At 45.6% G+C, this 16,653-nt stretch overlaps 1 protein-coding gene across 1 annotated transcript in view; it reads left to right on the top strand.

Annotated features, from left to right (window-relative positions):
• vps13c (vacuolar protein sorting 13 homolog C) overlaps positions 1 to 16,653 on the top strand; it is a 108,085-nt gene that overhangs the window by 25,810 nt on the left and 65,622 nt on the right. The window contains 15 exon segments of the mRNA XM_078285495.1: positions 3,724 to 3,781; positions 5,596 to 5,723; positions 8,389 to 8,495; positions 9,254 to 9,428; positions 10,162 to 10,224; positions 10,643 to 10,793; positions 11,002 to 11,102; positions 11,472 to 11,614; positions 12,625 to 12,817; positions 13,270 to 13,384; positions 13,543 to 13,679; positions 14,171 to 14,300; positions 14,503 to 14,620; positions 15,342 to 15,474; positions 16,258 to 16,330. Coding sequence (XP_078141621.1) covers positions 3,724 to 3,781; positions 5,596 to 5,723; positions 8,389 to 8,495; positions 9,254 to 9,428; positions 10,162 to 10,224; positions 10,643 to 10,793; positions 11,002 to 11,102; positions 11,472 to 11,614; positions 12,625 to 12,817; positions 13,270 to 13,384; positions 13,543 to 13,679; positions 14,171 to 14,300; positions 14,503 to 14,620; positions 15,342 to 15,474; positions 16,258 to 16,330 — 1,825 coding nt within the window.

The following is a 16,653-nucleotide window of genomic DNA, read 5'->3' as shown; positions in this document are numbered from 1 at the left end:
CACGTCACACAAGACCGAGACCAGAGGAGAGGGAAGGAAACTGAAACACCAAGAGACTGAAACTTCTCATCCAGAAGAGAACAGAGGAACATCCAGACGAGAAACCAGAAGAGAGAGGCAGTTCACCACAGCAGATATCAGGCGACAGATATTTATCACAGACATTGTGTTGAAAGAGAGAAAGAAGAAGAAGAGAATATCAGCAGTGTTTCACCCAGTCAGTTTCCTCTGATCCTGCGATATCACTGAAGTGTGTAAGTGTGTTCCAGACAGAGGGAGTCTGGGAATTTGATCATTTCTCTGTGGAAGTCAGGGAATCTTCCAGGAATATAGCAGGATACATTTTGAAAAGCAACATGAACAAACCAGGAGGAAGAACGTGTTCAGGTCTGGAAGCTCTGGGAGAGTCATGGAGAGTTGTGGGTTTGATTCCCAGCAGCTCAGTGGGTGGCAGCAGGTTTGGGGGCGGGGCTTAAAGATACTGACAAAACATCTAATTGTGATTATTTGACAGAATATTGCAACTGCGAATTAAACTGTGATTAATATCACAAGTTTTTCTCGTCATAAGTTTTTCAGACCTTTAAAATAGTTTAAAGAAAAGTGATTCTGAGTCTGAGTCTGATGAAGGTTTAGACTCTAAAACTCCAGTTTGGATCAAACTCTCTCTGAAGAAATGAACTGCAGACTGAGATTTGGAAATGACAGAAGTTTATATTGCGATTTAGGTTTTTTTTGATGAATTGTTCAGCTGTAGTTGTACTTGTAGAGTTCTGCCTGCTGAAGCTGCACATGCTCAGTGCGTCCCTCTGTCCCTCTGTCTCCGCATCACGTCTCTCTGTCTGTCTGATGGTTTATGGATCAGCTGTTTGTTTACATGTTCCTGTTGGAAAATGTCAGAAGAGTTGTGCTGAATATGGAGTTTCTGTCACATGCAGCCGCTCAACAAGAGCTGCTCATATTAACATTAAAGACAGTCAGAGGGAACAGGCTGCAAACAGGCTGCAAACAGGCTGCAAACAGGCTGGAAACAGACTGGAAACAGACTGGAAACAGGCTGGAAACAGGCTGCAAACAGGCTGCAAACAGGCTGGAAACAGGCTGGAAACAGACTGGAAACAGACTGGAAACAGGCTGCAAACAGGCTGGAAACAGGCTGCAAACAGGCTGCAAACAGGCTGGAAACAGACTGGAAACAGACTGGAAACAGGCTGGAAACAGACTGGAAACAGACTGGAAACAGGCTGGAAACAGACTGGAAACAGACTAGAAACAGACTGCAAACAGACTGGAAACAGGCTGGAAACAGACTGGAAACAGACTGGAAACAGACTGGAAACAGACTGGAAACAGACTGGAAACAGACTAGAAACAGACTGGAAACAGACTGGAAACATCAGCTGCTGACGCTCAGTTAGCAGCGCAGCAGACACACATGTGAAGTCTGTCTGCAGCTCTTCATCACAAAGGACTTTACAGAGAGACAGCCTGCCTAGATCTAACTGATCAACAATCAATCACAGAACAAAATGATCAATACAGTCTGCAACAGAAGAGAAGACAAGGGAACAGAACAGAACAGCATGTTGGAGACAACAGACCGAGACAGAGGAGAGCAAGAGGAAACATGGAAGAAACCTTGTGTGTGTGTGTGTGTGTGTGTGTGTGTGTGTGTGTGTGTGTGTGTGTGTGTGTGTGGGGCGATTCAGTACTGAACTGGTTTCTGGTGCTGTCCTTAAAAATGGAACAAACTCCAAAACACTTTAAATCAGAATTTCTTGTCCCCTTCAGTGATTTTAGCAATAAGCAATAAAATCTCCTTGATCATCTAGATATTTGTGATTGATTTTTATCATCTAAATCTGACTGTTTAAATATATTTTCTTTATCAGTTTTATGAATGCTGTTTTGTTCCCAGGCCTCGATCTCAATGAGACCTGATTAGATAAAGGATAAATGAAATGAGTCACACACACACATACACACACACACACACACACACACGCACACGCACACTCACCAACCAACCAGAGATAAACAGGATGAAATTTTCTGGAGTCTAATTGGTCACAGTGGGCAGTTGCGCCAGGCGATTAGGCATTATGAGGGGTGTATGTGTGTGTGTGTGTGTGTGTGTTTGTGTGTGTTGTGTGTGTGTTTGCGTCATTTTGCTTGCATGTGTGTGTGTTGCGGTGTGTTGACGCACCAGCCTGAACCGGATCAGAGCAGCAGTGTTAGCTGACATCCTGACTGGCGGCTGGATGGAGTCAAGACTGTGAAATCTGATTTGATTTAATTAACTTCCATTGATGTCATCAGTGGCGCTAACACCAGGCGTCCAGGGGTCCTTGAAAAGTTTGGAAAAGTATTAAATTATCTAAATGTAAAGCCTTAAACTAATTAAAAAGTCTTAAATCCAGTTATTTTCTCACCTGTGCTGTCAGGTGGGAGCAGGACAGAGAGTTGGTGTCGCACAGTTTGGGAGAAATGTTTTTATGGACAGAACGGTTCTTCCCTGTTTGTCATGCTGGTTTGGCTCGTACAGCATGAACTGGAGATTATGGAATTGTAATGGTGAGTTGCTATGGTGACAACACAAGTCTGGACAGAGCGGTCCAGTTCTGAGTCCTAAAACCCGCAGCTGAGTCAGCATGTTGGAGCCTGGGCTCCCTCGGCTGAGAAGTGATCAGGATTTGAAAATAGTTTGGGTTAAAAGTCTGAAAATAAAATCTGTGGTTCAGACAAGCTGAAGACAGTTTTAACGTTTCGTTCTGTGAGATAAAATAAACCATTAAACATCCAATCCCAACATCCCAATGTTTTATGCGCCCTGATAAATTAAGTTGCTAACACATGGCTAACTGTTAGAAACTACAATGGGTTTGTGCCACAACAACACGTCATTATGCAGAATAAATTGTAGATTCACTGATTCCTAGTTTTTTCCAGTTGTAGTTTTTTAAACTGAAGCTGAAGCTCTGAGAGTTTAACTCTGGAGGAACGCTGCTGTCGTTCTGTTTCTTCACAGGTTAGCCTAGCGTTAGCTTTTCACTAATATGAATTAGTGAATTCAATTATGCTTTCAAATTCATGAAAGCAGTGTTGATTTGTCAAAATTATCTCATAGAACAAAATGTTTGACAAGATACCAGCCTGCGTTAAACACAGAGCTTAACGGCATCAGTCCAAAACCACATTCAAAAACCCGTTGAAGTCACAGTGCGGCTGCAGAGCTAACATCGCCTCATCGCTGGACCGCTCTGTTAAAGTCTGTCACTGTGAGAACTGAGCAGATGAGTCTGTTAGCAAACTGTCAGAACTCAACTGGAAGCTAACGTTAGCGACGAGGCTAACGTAGCTTCATCACAGACTGTACTTCTCTCTCTAGCTCTTCTAGTCAACATTACCATGTTAGCAATCCATGGCAGCAAGGAGACAGAGAAGCTGCTTTGGTTCTTGCTGTAAAACCTCTCAGCTCAGTGACTTGCTGTGAGTCGCTTCATACAGAAGCTAGTCCGACGGGTCACAGCAAGATGGCCGCCGCTCCGACCGTCCTGGGACGTTGATTTGAATGGGAATGACCGTTCTATCTGTTCTAGTTCTGTGTTTTTTTTCTAACTTTGAAGCTACTTAAGGGAAATTAAAGGTGTTAAAAAGGGGAATGGATAAGAGCTGAAGTGAGACCTGGATCTGATGGACCTGATGTCCTCTGTGTGTCTGCAGGACCAGCTCCGGTCTGGGATCAGCAGCCAGGAGCAGCAGCTGCAGAACTACCAGTACAGTGAGTCATTACCATGAGAAAGGCAGCGGCTCGTCTCCACGCTGCCGCCCGTCTGATCCCCGCTCCGCCACACACACTTTCATCTTCACCTGCCTTTTATCTCACACACACACACACACACACACACACACGGAAACACACACAGCTTTATCTTCACCTCCTCTTGACACACACAGTACAGAGTGCCATGTTCATGTGTGCACACATGCTCGCTTACACACACACACACACACACACACACACACACAGATCAACACTTCCGCTTGACACTTACATACTGAATATCATATTCATGAATGTATGCACACACACACACACACATATAGATTGACACTTCCGCTTGACACTTAACACACTGGATATCATATTAATGAATCTATGCACACACACACACACACACACACACACACACACACACACACACAGATCAACACTTCCGCTTAACACTTACATACTGGATATCATATTCATGAATGTATGCACACACACACACACACACACACAACTTAACCTCTAGCAGACATCTCACATCCGGGATCATGTATGTTCCTCTGTGTGCAGTGAACAGCTGCTATGTCTTACTCATGACTACACACACACACACACACACACACAGGTTGGACAGAGTTGTGACTGTTTTATGACTGCAGATATGACAGTGTGAGTTATGTAATGTTTACCAGGATGTGAAGTCTCTCTGTTCCTCATGGACGGTTAAACTGATGATGATGATATTTCTGGACAGTTTGTCCCTCACAGGCTCCGGTGGCTCAGGTCCAGACCGGTATCTGAACTGACCTGTTGTATGAATATGGCGGTACAGTGTACTTCCCCCAAAACAAATCGTACGTAAAACCAAGATTGTGAAATGGCTCAATCGTAAAAAAAAAAACGAAATTGAAAACCAATTTGAAACAAAATCTTGGGTTTACGTGTGTTTTGTTTTGGGGGAAACAAAGCTCCATGTTAATATACTGATAAATATACTGATGCTGGACACCGGTCAGACTCTTGCCCGGCCTCACCAGCTCCACACGTCACGACCGGCTCCGTCTTTTCACTCTTTTCTTCTACATACACGCTTAAACGCACCGTTCAAAACCCACTGTAGAGACTTTTAAACCATGTAAATAGCATTTTGCTGTCATTTCTCTATTAACCACACTGAGTGATGCCATCTGTCCATTGTCACCTAATTATTTTCTGTTTACGTTTTGGTTTCAGTCATACATTCATCATGGACCGATGAGTGAACATTCATTTCATCACATCTATTTTAACCTTTAATGACATTCCTGTGGCAGCTTCTGCAGTCTCATTGTGTCTATACAGATCTGACTGTAAAGAAATGACTGAAATAGAGATTTCTTTAGTGAAGTAAAAGAAATAATCACTTATATGAACAGTCAGCTGTGCAGCTCTGTGTGAGAAGACTGTTGGTTTGTTGCTGCTGGAGAAAGTTTGTCCTGTTCCAAGTTTAAGTTTAATATATTCATTGAGTGTTGAAAATATGTACATATATCAACATTCAGTAGGATAAATACTGGGTTACAGGGTAGAAAACAGCACTTACCCATATGAATGATGTATTTCAGTTCCTTGTGTATTTTGAGGCTGTTTGATTTAACACTTTTAATGCTAAAAGGCAAATAAAGCAGAGCAGCGACGACACAAATGAAGGTCGGATGTGTTGCTGATGTGTTTGGATGAATTGGAGGAAACCAAACTGTAAATTTAGTGTGATCTTATCATCAGGGTGTTTTTATCCATTTCCACATGTGCTGATGTTTTCTTTCACTGGTTTCTGCTTGTAGTTTTCAAACCGATCTTCGCCTCGGCCAAGATGTGCATCAACCCCAACGCTGAGGTGGAGCTGAAGTCTCCTAAAGCAAACCTGCACCTGGAGGTTCAGAACATCGCTATAGAGATGACCAAACCCCAGGTGACACACACACACACACACACACACACACACTGACACTCACACTCACACACACACACACACTCCACCTGCCTGGATTAGTTTAATCAACAAATACACTGAAGTTAAAAGCCTCACCACTTTCTGGGAAGTGTCATGTTGACTCAGCAACATAGTGTACGCTGAAATGTTAGCGTGTAGCTACTGTCACTCAACATAGTGTACGCTAAAGTGTTAGCGTGTAGCTCCTGTCACTCAACATAGTGTACGCTAAAGTGTTAGCGTGTAGCTACTGTCACTCAACATAGTGTACGCTGAAGTGTTAGCCTGTAGCTACTGTCACTCATCATAGACTCTGTCTCATTGGGAAGGACACTTCCTCCTTCCTTGCTCCCTCACTAGGAAGCTTCCTAACCAGCTCCTTGTATGAACCAACCGGTGTGAGGCAGACGGCTTCGTCATGTGACTGTAGTAACATCACACTACAGCCGGTCTGACCAAACTGCTTTTTAAAACACATGAAAGAAAAGATCAAACTCCTCCTTTTTCTCTCAGTTCATTTCTCTTCCAGGAGAGACGTCATCGCTAGCTAGCTAAACTACACAGGACGCTAACGCTCATGTCAACTGACTGGAATCAAATCAAGTCACATGATTCACTGCTGACAAAAGAGTTAGATGTGTTTTATTTTTTACAGTCATAGGTTCATTCTGGAAAAGGTTTTATTGAAGCGAGGACTTCTGTCCACCATTAACTGTGTCCTACCTGAAGGACACAGAACATTTCCACTTCCTGCCTGGAGGTTTCCTCTGGTCTGTTCCTGGTCTGTTCCTGGTCTGTTCCTGGTCTGTTCCTGGTCTGTTCTGTCTTCATGTCTCTGTCTTCACACTCTGCACTTTAACTTCTTCATTGTGAGGGGAACTTGAGATGAGATGTCAGATGACGCTGCTATATTACAGTATAATCTATTTTATTACATTGTATAATCCTTTTATTACAGTATTGTGTTGTTTTACTGCACCTGACCGGCAGTTTCCAGTAGGAGAAAAGTCAACCTTGAACTTGAGCAGGAACACGTTGTTTGGGTCGGATCCTCGCCGCCGCCCAGCGTTCACACTGCAGGTTAAATAAAGTTGAGGTTTCCCTGAACCAGATAAAGTGCGGTGTGTAAACTGTAATCAGGTTTTATTATGGGATGCACAGCTGCAGGATGTCCGCTCGGCTGGAGGGGATTTTCCACCGAGGATTTACTGAAACTCATCAGTTAACGTGACTGATCAGTTCATACAGATTGTATGTAAGAGACACATCAGCAGGAAGTCTGAAGGTTCCCTCAAAAATATTATTATTATTCCTCAGCTGTGGGAGAGCTGCTGCTCAAACCTTCATTCACATTGATTTATATACAACATGCTTATATGAAGAGAAAATATGGCTGTGCTGCCTTTCTTTGCTGGATATACATCATTAGACTAAAATTAACTTCTAATGTACTTCAGCTATTATCAATAATTTGTATATATTCATTATACACATCAACCACAACTCTTTGCTTCACTCACCTGATAACATGAGTCCAATATGAATAGAAAACTCAAAAACATCAGATTAGTGTTTGTCACTTCAACAGCACCACAGGCCCACCTACATGTTGACTGAGTAAAATATGTTCTTATGTCCCAGCCGAGGGCATCATGAGGCAAATTCAAGTCAGTCAGTCAGTCAGCCAGTCAGACAGGTAACACTCAGTGAGGTGTCTCTTGGTCAGATGGCCTCTAGAGGGCGTCTCTGACTAACAGATGGGCTGCGGTCGAATAGTCAAAAAAATACGTCCTAACTCCTATTCCTAACCACTTTTCCTTGACCTTGTTGGAAAACGTCATGAGGTCAAGGAAAGATGTGAAGGAGAATTCATAAGGACTAACTTCTCTTTGATCATTTTACAACAGTAGCGTAACGTTCATAGTTCGCCTCTATGGGTTTAACATATTGCGTCCCTTGTCGGTCATGATCGTTTGTTTTCGTGAACGGCCGAACGGTGCGTCGTTGCTGCTGCAAAGAATTGTGGGACGGCATTATCTCCTTTCCTTTCGTAAGTAACAGTAGAAATACAGTGGAAGTACAGTGGAAATACAGTGGAAATACAGTAGAAATACAGTGGAAGTACAGTGGAAATACAGTGGAAATACAGTGGAAGTACAGTGGAAATACAGTGGAAGTACAGTGGAAGTACAGTGGAAATACAGTGGAAGTACAGTGGAAATACAGTGGAAATACAGTGGAAGTACAGTGGAAATACAGTGGAAATACAGTGGAAGTACAGTGGAAATACAGTGGAAATACAGTGGAAGTACAGTGGAAATACAGTGGAAGTACAGTAGAAATACAGTGGAAACTGGAAACAAACAAGTCACCAAAACAGCAACTGGTTGTATGAGGAAATTAAGTAGTTAATATTTTAATATGTGAATTCATACATGATATTGTATAAAGTTTCCAGTCCCGCCACTAACTAGCTTCACTACGTCACCAGCAGACTGCAGCTGGCTCGGCTCTGATTGGCTCTGCTCGGCCAATCAAGGGAGCGCCTGTGAGGGGAGCGAAACAGGAAGCAGCTAACAGTATTTATTCCCCGGTGTGGTGCGGCTCCAGCTCATGACGCCTGGTGTCCTCTGTGTCTCTGCAGTACCTGACCATGGTGGATCTGCTGGAGTCGGTCGACTGCATGGTGAAGAACGGGCCGTACAGGAAGTTCAGACCCGACGCTCCGGTCCACAGAAACGCCAAACTCTGGTCAGTCAGAGCTCCTCATGTTAGAGACAGATAGGATCATGAAGAGAAACTCCGAGCTGTGTTCAGTCTATCGATACTTTTAATAGATCTGATTTGTCTGACATCTTTGTAAAGGGATCTGTTGCTTTCTTTGATCACTGCTTTATATGAGTTGTAATCTTTTAAATCTCCCAAACTGACTTTCTGATGGTCTAAACATTTCAGTTCTCAGAAGGTTAAACACTCAGTGAGGACGCAGTAAACTGTAACGTCCAAAAACCAAAACACTGACCAGGTGATCCATACGAACTGTGATGCAGCAAAACAGCAGAAAGATGGCTGAAGACCACTGGAGCTGAAACATGATGAATAATCCACCACACAGTAAACCACAGTACACAGGATGTGACATCACAAGGCACTTAGGGCGTTTGTCAGTATACAGGATGTGACATCACAAGGCAGCAGTTAACATGTTGTCCCCCACGAATAGAGCCTGTGTGTGTGTGTGTGTGTGTGTGTGTGTGTGTGTGTGTGTGTGTGTGTGTGTTTTGACCTGTAACAGCAGCGAACCCCTTGTGCTCATTAGTGTTTGAAAAGCTGGAACAGAGTGGTGAGATGCATCATGGGAGTTTCATCAGAATCTGACCAGCTGAGAGATCACCTGACACATGGAGCGTCAGTTCAAATAAAGATTTGATTTGAGGTCAAAGAAAGATGTCGGTTCACCTGTCTGAGGTCTGAGGTTTGGGTGTGTTTGTTTCGCGTCCTCCCTGCAGGTGGAGGTACGGACTCAGCAGTATCCTGGAGGTTCACATCCGACGCTTAAACCGCATGTGGTCCTGGTCCCACATCAGGCAGCACAGGGAGAACCTGAAGGCCTACAAGGCGGTCTACAAGACCAAGCTGCTGACTCAGGGCAAACTGAGCCAGGACACAGACAGACAGATACAGGTGGGTCAGTCTGAATGTTGCTGATCATGTTTCTTCTTTTGAAATAATATTTGTTGCCTTGAGGCTTTTTCCCATAATGCATTGAAGCTGTTGTAGGTGAACTGACATTTTGTTTGAATTCAGCATCAGTCCCATGTTGGTGAACATAAATGAGTAAAATCATTTGTCAGAATCACAGCGATATTGACGGCACCGCTCTACTATTTGCTATCAAAGTACATTTTGTGGCTTGGGCATCTGACCAATGGCATCTGAGTCTGGAGCAGGGGGGCGGGGCTCCGAGCTGTCAATCACCTGTCTCTGGGAGGGCTAAGTGCGTTAGACTTCCTGTTTTCTGTCAAAGTTTCCTACTGTGTTTCTGAGTAAAATTGCCTGGGAACGTAAAATATAAATCATCTTTTCGTGTCAAAGTTTCACCGCTCTGCATGTTGATGTTCTGCAGCAGGAGGGAGGAGGAACCCGTCTGGACACCCAGGAGCTGCTGGAGCACAGCTAGATTCTTCCAGCCTGTCAATATTACTTTATACAAAAATTAATTCTTAACATTTTACTGTTGGCAGCAGAGAGCCAAACGTCTCAACATGGCTGACATCCTGACAGCTGAACTACTAAACATGTTCAGGTGTTTCAGTCGTAGCTCCGCCTCTCCTTGTGTCTTTGTCAGTTTTCAGGAATGGATTTGTGTTTTTCACTTGGTGACTGAAGCAGCTTTTCTTCTGTTTGTTTCCATCAGGATCTGGAGAAAGTCCTGGACGTCTTCAACATCACGTTGGCCCGGCAGCAGGCCCAGATGGAGGTAAAGACGATTCTGATGACAACCTGAGATCTTAATGATGATGTCAGAGGTTAGAGACGCAGGCCGGTGGCTGTCAGGTCGCTGGTTCCATTCCTGGAGTGGATGAGAACATCTGGATGGTCTAGTCTAGTTTTGAAGTCCAGTTTAATGATAGAACAGGATTGTCACAAAGTGCTTTAAAGAGAAAAAACTCCTCAGAAATGTTTCCTCTTCCCTCAACTACCTTCAACCCTTGAGCAAGGCACCGAACCCTTCATTGTTTTACAAAGCTGCAGCTGGATCAGAGATTTGGAGGCTTGTTGTAGTCTTGCTCCTTCTCTCTTTCACCTCCTCTCTCCACACTTTCTTCTGTTTCTTCTTCACTCCTTATCTCCTTCTTTCCCCTCTCCTTCCTTCCTTCCTTCCTTCCTTCCTTCAGGTGATCCGTTCAGGCCAGAAGGTGGTGAAGAAGGCAGCGGGGGGGGAGAAGCAGGCAGGAGGAGGAGGAGGTTTCTTCAGCAACTTGTTTGGCAGGAGAGCCAAGAAGGAGAAGGAGGAGCAGGAGCAGGAGGAGAGCAAGGAGCCGGAGAGTGAGTCTCCTCCATCCTCAAACCTCAAGCAGAATCACTTTAAACACCAAGTGCATTCAACATTCAGGAAGTTGTTTTGGTGACTTTAGTGCAGAAACATGTTGACAACTAAAATAAGGTTTAGGGTTAGATGGGTTAGGTGAGATGAAGAGTTGTCAGGTTCCAGATCCAGTTGGAGATGAAGATGTTCTCTTCTTCTGGTCTTCAGGTGCCGGTCTGGACGAGCTGATGACCTCAGATGAGAAGGCGAAGCTCTACACCGCCATCGGATACAGCGGCAGCTCGCACAACCTGACCTTACCCAAGCAGGTACAGAGCAGCATGAAATAATAATGAAACTATGAGAAATAAACCTGATACTGGGAGTTTTCTGACTTTTCACATTAAAAAAAGCATAAAATAAAATGTCATCCTCATCTTAAACATCCTCCAAACAGCAAATAATTGTAACTGTTAAAACTGTTTTCTTTCCATTTGTCCACATTGATGAATCTGGTCCAGGTGCTTTTCCCCTTTGCTCCTCTTTCAAAATAAAAGCTCTCTGTAGAAAGCTAGAACAACACATGGATGCCAAACTGACAGCGATGCAACGGCAGTACATTCCTTATCATATGTGTGTGTGTCTGTGTGTGTGTGTGTGTGTGTGTGTGTGTGTGTGTGTGTGTGTGTGTGCTCCAGTATGTAGCTGTCATCATCACCTTCAAGCTGTTCCGGACCTCCATCACAGTCAGAGAGGAGCCAAACGTTCCAGAGATCCTGAAAGTCCAGATGATCGACCTGAGCACCAAGATCTCCCAGAGACCCGGAGCCCAGGCCATCAAGTAAGCCCCGCCCCCCTCAGCCCCCCCCCCCACCCCCACCCCCCCTCACCCTCCTCATCAGCCTCTTCGTCTGGATGATTGTCCGCTTTCCTAGAATGTAAAATGTGAAAGTGTTGTGATTGTGTAGTGTGGGGGTGTGTTAGTGCCAGAAACACATCTTACTGATGAATGTTTTCCTTTTCTTTGCTTGCATTTGTAGAAATTGCACTGAGTAGTTGTGATTTTTTGGAATTTAAATGGTCAAATTTAAAGATATTGATATTGATTTTATCGACACAAAATATCAGCTGTCAATACAAAAATATTGGTCTCAGCCTTCAAAAACACAAATAGGTTGAACTTTCTTTTAAACAGCAAGGTGAAGTCAGGTGAGATCAGAGATGATAGTTATCAGTTCTGTTGGAAAACACAGAAAACAAAAGACTGATCAATCCTTCATTCACCTGACTGTAACCAATATATATTATTTAAACACAGACTCAAATCCTCCCACATACACACACACACACACACACACATACAGCGCCCACTCCCCAATCACTGCACGTGCACACAACACAACACAACACAACACAATACACACTCAAAGAGCCCTCCAAAGACTCACACTCCTCTGTATGTGTGTCAAGTGAATGCAAACCTTAGTGTGTGTGTGTGTGTGTGTGTGTGTGTGTGTGTGTCTTTATTCATGTATGTAGGACTCTCATTTACAGCTGGCTGCAAGGTTGGAGTGTATGAGCACATGAAACAGTGTTATGACTGTATATATACATATATATTGGTTATACACACACACACACACACACACACACAGCACCCCCCAGTCGCTGCACGTGCGCACAACACGACACAATACACACTCAAAGAGCCAAGAGCCCTTCAGACTCACTCCTCTATCTGTGTCAAGTGAACGGAAACATCAGTGTCTCTCTCGCCTTTTCTTCTGTGTGTGTGTGTGTGTGTGTGTGTGTGTGTGTCATTAACCTCTGACCCCCCCCCCCCCTCCTCAGGGTGGAGGCGGCTCTGGAGCACTGGTACGTGACGGGTCTGGAGCAGCAGGGGGCGGTGCCGTCGCTCATCGCCTCGGTGGGAGACTCCGCCTCCTCGCTGCTCAGCATCCTGTTTGAGCTGAACCCGGAGGAGAGCGCCGCCGACCAGCTGCTGCGCGTCCACTCCCAGCCCGTCGAGATCATCTACGACGCCGTAAACACGCACTTTCTACCTTTTTACCGTTTGCTCAGGCTTGGTGCCGATGAACTGACCGAGGCTGAAGACTGTTCGGTGTTTCACAAGCTAGAGAACAATCTCAAATCTCAAATCTCAAATTTGTTGATTTGGTGATTTCAAAAATATTATTCTGCCGAAACATCAATGTAAAACCGTCGCAGGAACGGTTCAAACTTTAGTCCCGCCCACAAAGGCTCTGATTGGCTCGATTGTTTCTCGGAGCTCTCTGAAGATCCGTCAGTTCCTTCAGAACTTTTGAAAACTGCCAAAACACTGAAAAACCTGATCAGACAAACAGAAGACCAGGGAGACAACAGCTTCCACCAGACAGCATCATCACCTGTAATGTGTGTGTGATGTGTGTGTAATGTGTGTGTGATGTGTGTGTGATGTGTGTGTAATGTGTGTGTGTGGTGTTTCCTCTCCAGCTGACGGTGAACAGCATGGTGGAGTTCTTTAAGACGGGGAAGGGCGTCGACCTGGAGGTGCTGACCTCCGCCACGCTGTCCAAGCTGGAGGAGATCAAGGAGAAAACCGCCACCGGTCAGTTCAGATCAGTTCAGAGCTGTGTGTGTGTGTGTGTGTGTTCAGCTGAGCTCTGCTGTCTCCTGCAGGTCAGTCTGTTAGATTAAAGCTCTGTGTGTGTGTGTGTGTGTGTGTGTGTGTGTGTGTGTGTGTGTGTGTGTGTGTGTGGGCTGCAGGTCTGTCTCACATCATCGAGACCAGGAAGGTCCTGGACCTGAGGATCCACCTGAAGCCTTCCTACCTGCTGCTGCCTCAGTCCGGCTTCTACCAGGCCGAGTCGCACCTGCTCATCATCGACTTCGGCAGCTTACAGGTCCGGGTTCTCTCTTTCTCTCTTTCTCTCTTTCTTTCTTTCTTTCATTCATTCTTACTCTCTTACTCTTTTACTCTCTTATGTCTTTTGCTCGTTCTTCCATCAGGATCATGTGATTCAAACATATTTAAATTAACACTAGAAAGACAAAACCAATATCAACTAACTGCTGTTTTTACATTTTAGAAATTTCTGTTTCATATGTTTGAAATATCTCAGCATTCAAATTGTTCCTGCCAGACTCCCAACTCACTTTCTGTACAGTCCAGTGTTGTCATTTTTCAAAATCACACAAGGAAATAATAGTTGTAAAGATGTTTAACCTGCTCAGCTGACAGCTGGTTGGTCTTCTCTTAGTCCACATTGGATCAGACAGTTATCAGCTGTAACATTACAACAGATCCTGTCATTTGAAGTGAATGATCCCAGTGTAACGTGTGTGTGTGTGTGTGTGTGTGTGTGTGTGTGTGTGTGTGTGTGTGTGTGTCCAGCTGAACAGCGTGGAGCAGAGCGGCCAGCCGGTCTCATCCTCCTTCTCCTCTCTGGAGGAGATCATGGACCGAGCGTACGAGAGATACTCACTGGAGCTGCGCAGCGTCCAGCTGCTGTACAGCAAGTCAGGTACACACACACACACACACACACACACACACACACGCACACACACACACACACAGGCTCGCTCAGATACACAAACACACAAGCACACCAGCGTCTGCAGTGTCACTGCTGAAAATAATTTCTGTTTTTTTTAATTTTGCGTTGGTGTGTGTGTGTGTGTATTGGGGTGTGTGTGTGTGTGTGTATTGGGGTGTGTGTGCAGGAGAGGCCTGGAAGACGGCTCGGCTGCAGGGTTCGTCTGTCCAGCACATCCTCCAGCCGATGGACTTCACCATCCAGCTGGCCAAATGCATGGTGGAGAAAGACGCCAGGATGGCCAGGTACGCTGTCTGAACCGGTCTGAACTGGTCTGAACCGGTCTGATCCGGTCTGAAGCGGTCTGAACTGGTCTGCTCTGGTCAGAGACATTGAAGCAATGGAAAGAGAGAGAAGGAGGGAGCACAGAAATAGACAAAACAAAACTGAAAGATAATCTCAATAAAAGTTCTTCTTCTTCTTCTTCTGACTTTCTGACATGCTGCCGCACTGCAGTGTAACTGTTTCCATTCAGTTTGTTTTACTGGTTCATCAGAGCAGCAGTAAACATGTCGCCCCTCACCAGTGATGCACACGGATTCTGGACCAATCAGCAGCTAGTATGTCACAGTGTTTACTGGGTGATTTTGAAAATGCCGGATCCCAGAAGTGGAAGGCCGAACTTCCTCAAGTTTCCTCAGAATCTGATTAGTGTTGAGATCTGGAGCCAGGGAGGGACCAGAGGGGTTTCTGGGGTTTCTTTGGTGTCAGTTCAATTCAATTAATTGACACTAATTGGCCCATGGGGGGCGCTACTATTGAAAAACTATGAAAACAAGGAGACGTATTGGTTTCTGATTGGCCCAGACAGGCGGCATCGGTCGTGAGGGACGACATGTTTACTGCTGCCTCTTCTTGACGACATGTTTACTACAAGACTACGTTTACTGCTTCTTGTAGTTTGTGGTGAACGGCTGTTCCAGCCTGTTGATTTGCTGTCGGTGGTCATGTGACTTCCTGCTCCAGGTTCAAGGTGTCAGGAGAACTTCCTCTGCTCCATGTGAAGATCTCCGACCAGAAGATCCAGGGGGTTTTAGAGCTGGTGGACAGCATCCCCCTGCCCCGCATAGGCTCCACCCCCTCCACCCCCACCGGCAAGGTACGCTTGGTTCAGTCCACATAGGCTCCACCCCCTCCACCCCCACCGGCAAGGTACGCTTGGTTCAGTCCACATAGGTTCCACCCCCTCCACCCCCAGCTGCAAGGTACGCTTAGTTCATTCCACATAGGCTCCACCCCCAGCAGCAAGGTACGCTTGGTTCAGTCCACATAGGCTCCACCCCCTCCACCCCCACCGGCAAGGTACGCTTGGTTCAGTCCACATAGGCTCCACCCCCTCCACCCCCACCGGCAAGGTACGCTTAGTTCAGTCCATATAGGCTCCACCCCCTCCACCCCCACCGGCAAGGTACGCTTGGTTCAGTCCACATAGGCTCCACCCCCAGCAGCAAGGTACGCTTGGTTCAGTCCACATAGGCTCCACCCCCAGCAGCAAGGTACGCTTGGTTCAGTCCACATAGGCTCCACCCCCAGCAGCAAGGTACGCTTGGTTCAGTCCACATAGGCTCCACCCCCAGCAGCAAGGTACGCTTGGTTCAGTCCACATAGGCTCCACCCCCAGCAGCAAGGTACGCTTGGTTCAGTCCAGTTCATTGATCTGTCCAGACAGGCAGAGGTTTACTGGAGGAGTTTCATTATGATCAAAATGTCTCAGAGTCAGTTGAAGTTAAGGGTTTCCCATACTATCAATCAATAATATAATATGTAATCAATCAAACTGCATGTAATCCAGACAGGCTTCAGACAGTGCTGCAGCTTGAAACATTTCACTGAGAGAAGAAGAAGGTCTCTCATGTTTTAACCTGTGGAGCGTCTCCTGCAGGTCCTGCCGCTGGCGGAGGTCCGGCCCCGAGCGCTCAGCCTCCCCCCCGCCCTCCTGGGCGCCATGGAGACAGGTGGGTGCCGATGCTCTGATTGGTTACTTTAAAGACGCTATAAGTGTCATTTTAACATCAGTGAATCATCACTCCATTTGGTAAAGACATTCTTATGACTGTAAACAAATGAGAAACATCCTGAAGCTGGCAGAAGCTAGACTGCAGGTCATACTGATGATGTGGAGAAACATCCTGCTGTGAGACAGAGGTCAGAGGTCAGCTCCACCTGGCTCTGACTCTGTCTGTCTGTCTGCCTGTCTGTCTGTCTGCCTGTCTGTCTGTCTGTCTGCCTGTCTGCCTGTCTGCCTGTCTGCCTGTCTGTCTGTCTGTCTGTCTGTCTG

This window comes from Centroberyx gerrardi, chromosome 1, assembly GCF_048128805.1.
Source record: "Centroberyx gerrardi isolate f3 chromosome 1, fCenGer3.hap1.cur.20231027, whole genome shotgun sequence".
Taxonomy (NCBI): domain Eukaryota; kingdom Metazoa; phylum Chordata; class Actinopteri; order Beryciformes; family Berycidae; genus Centroberyx; species Centroberyx gerrardi.
This window is presented reverse-complemented; position numbering and strand designations above follow the sequence as displayed.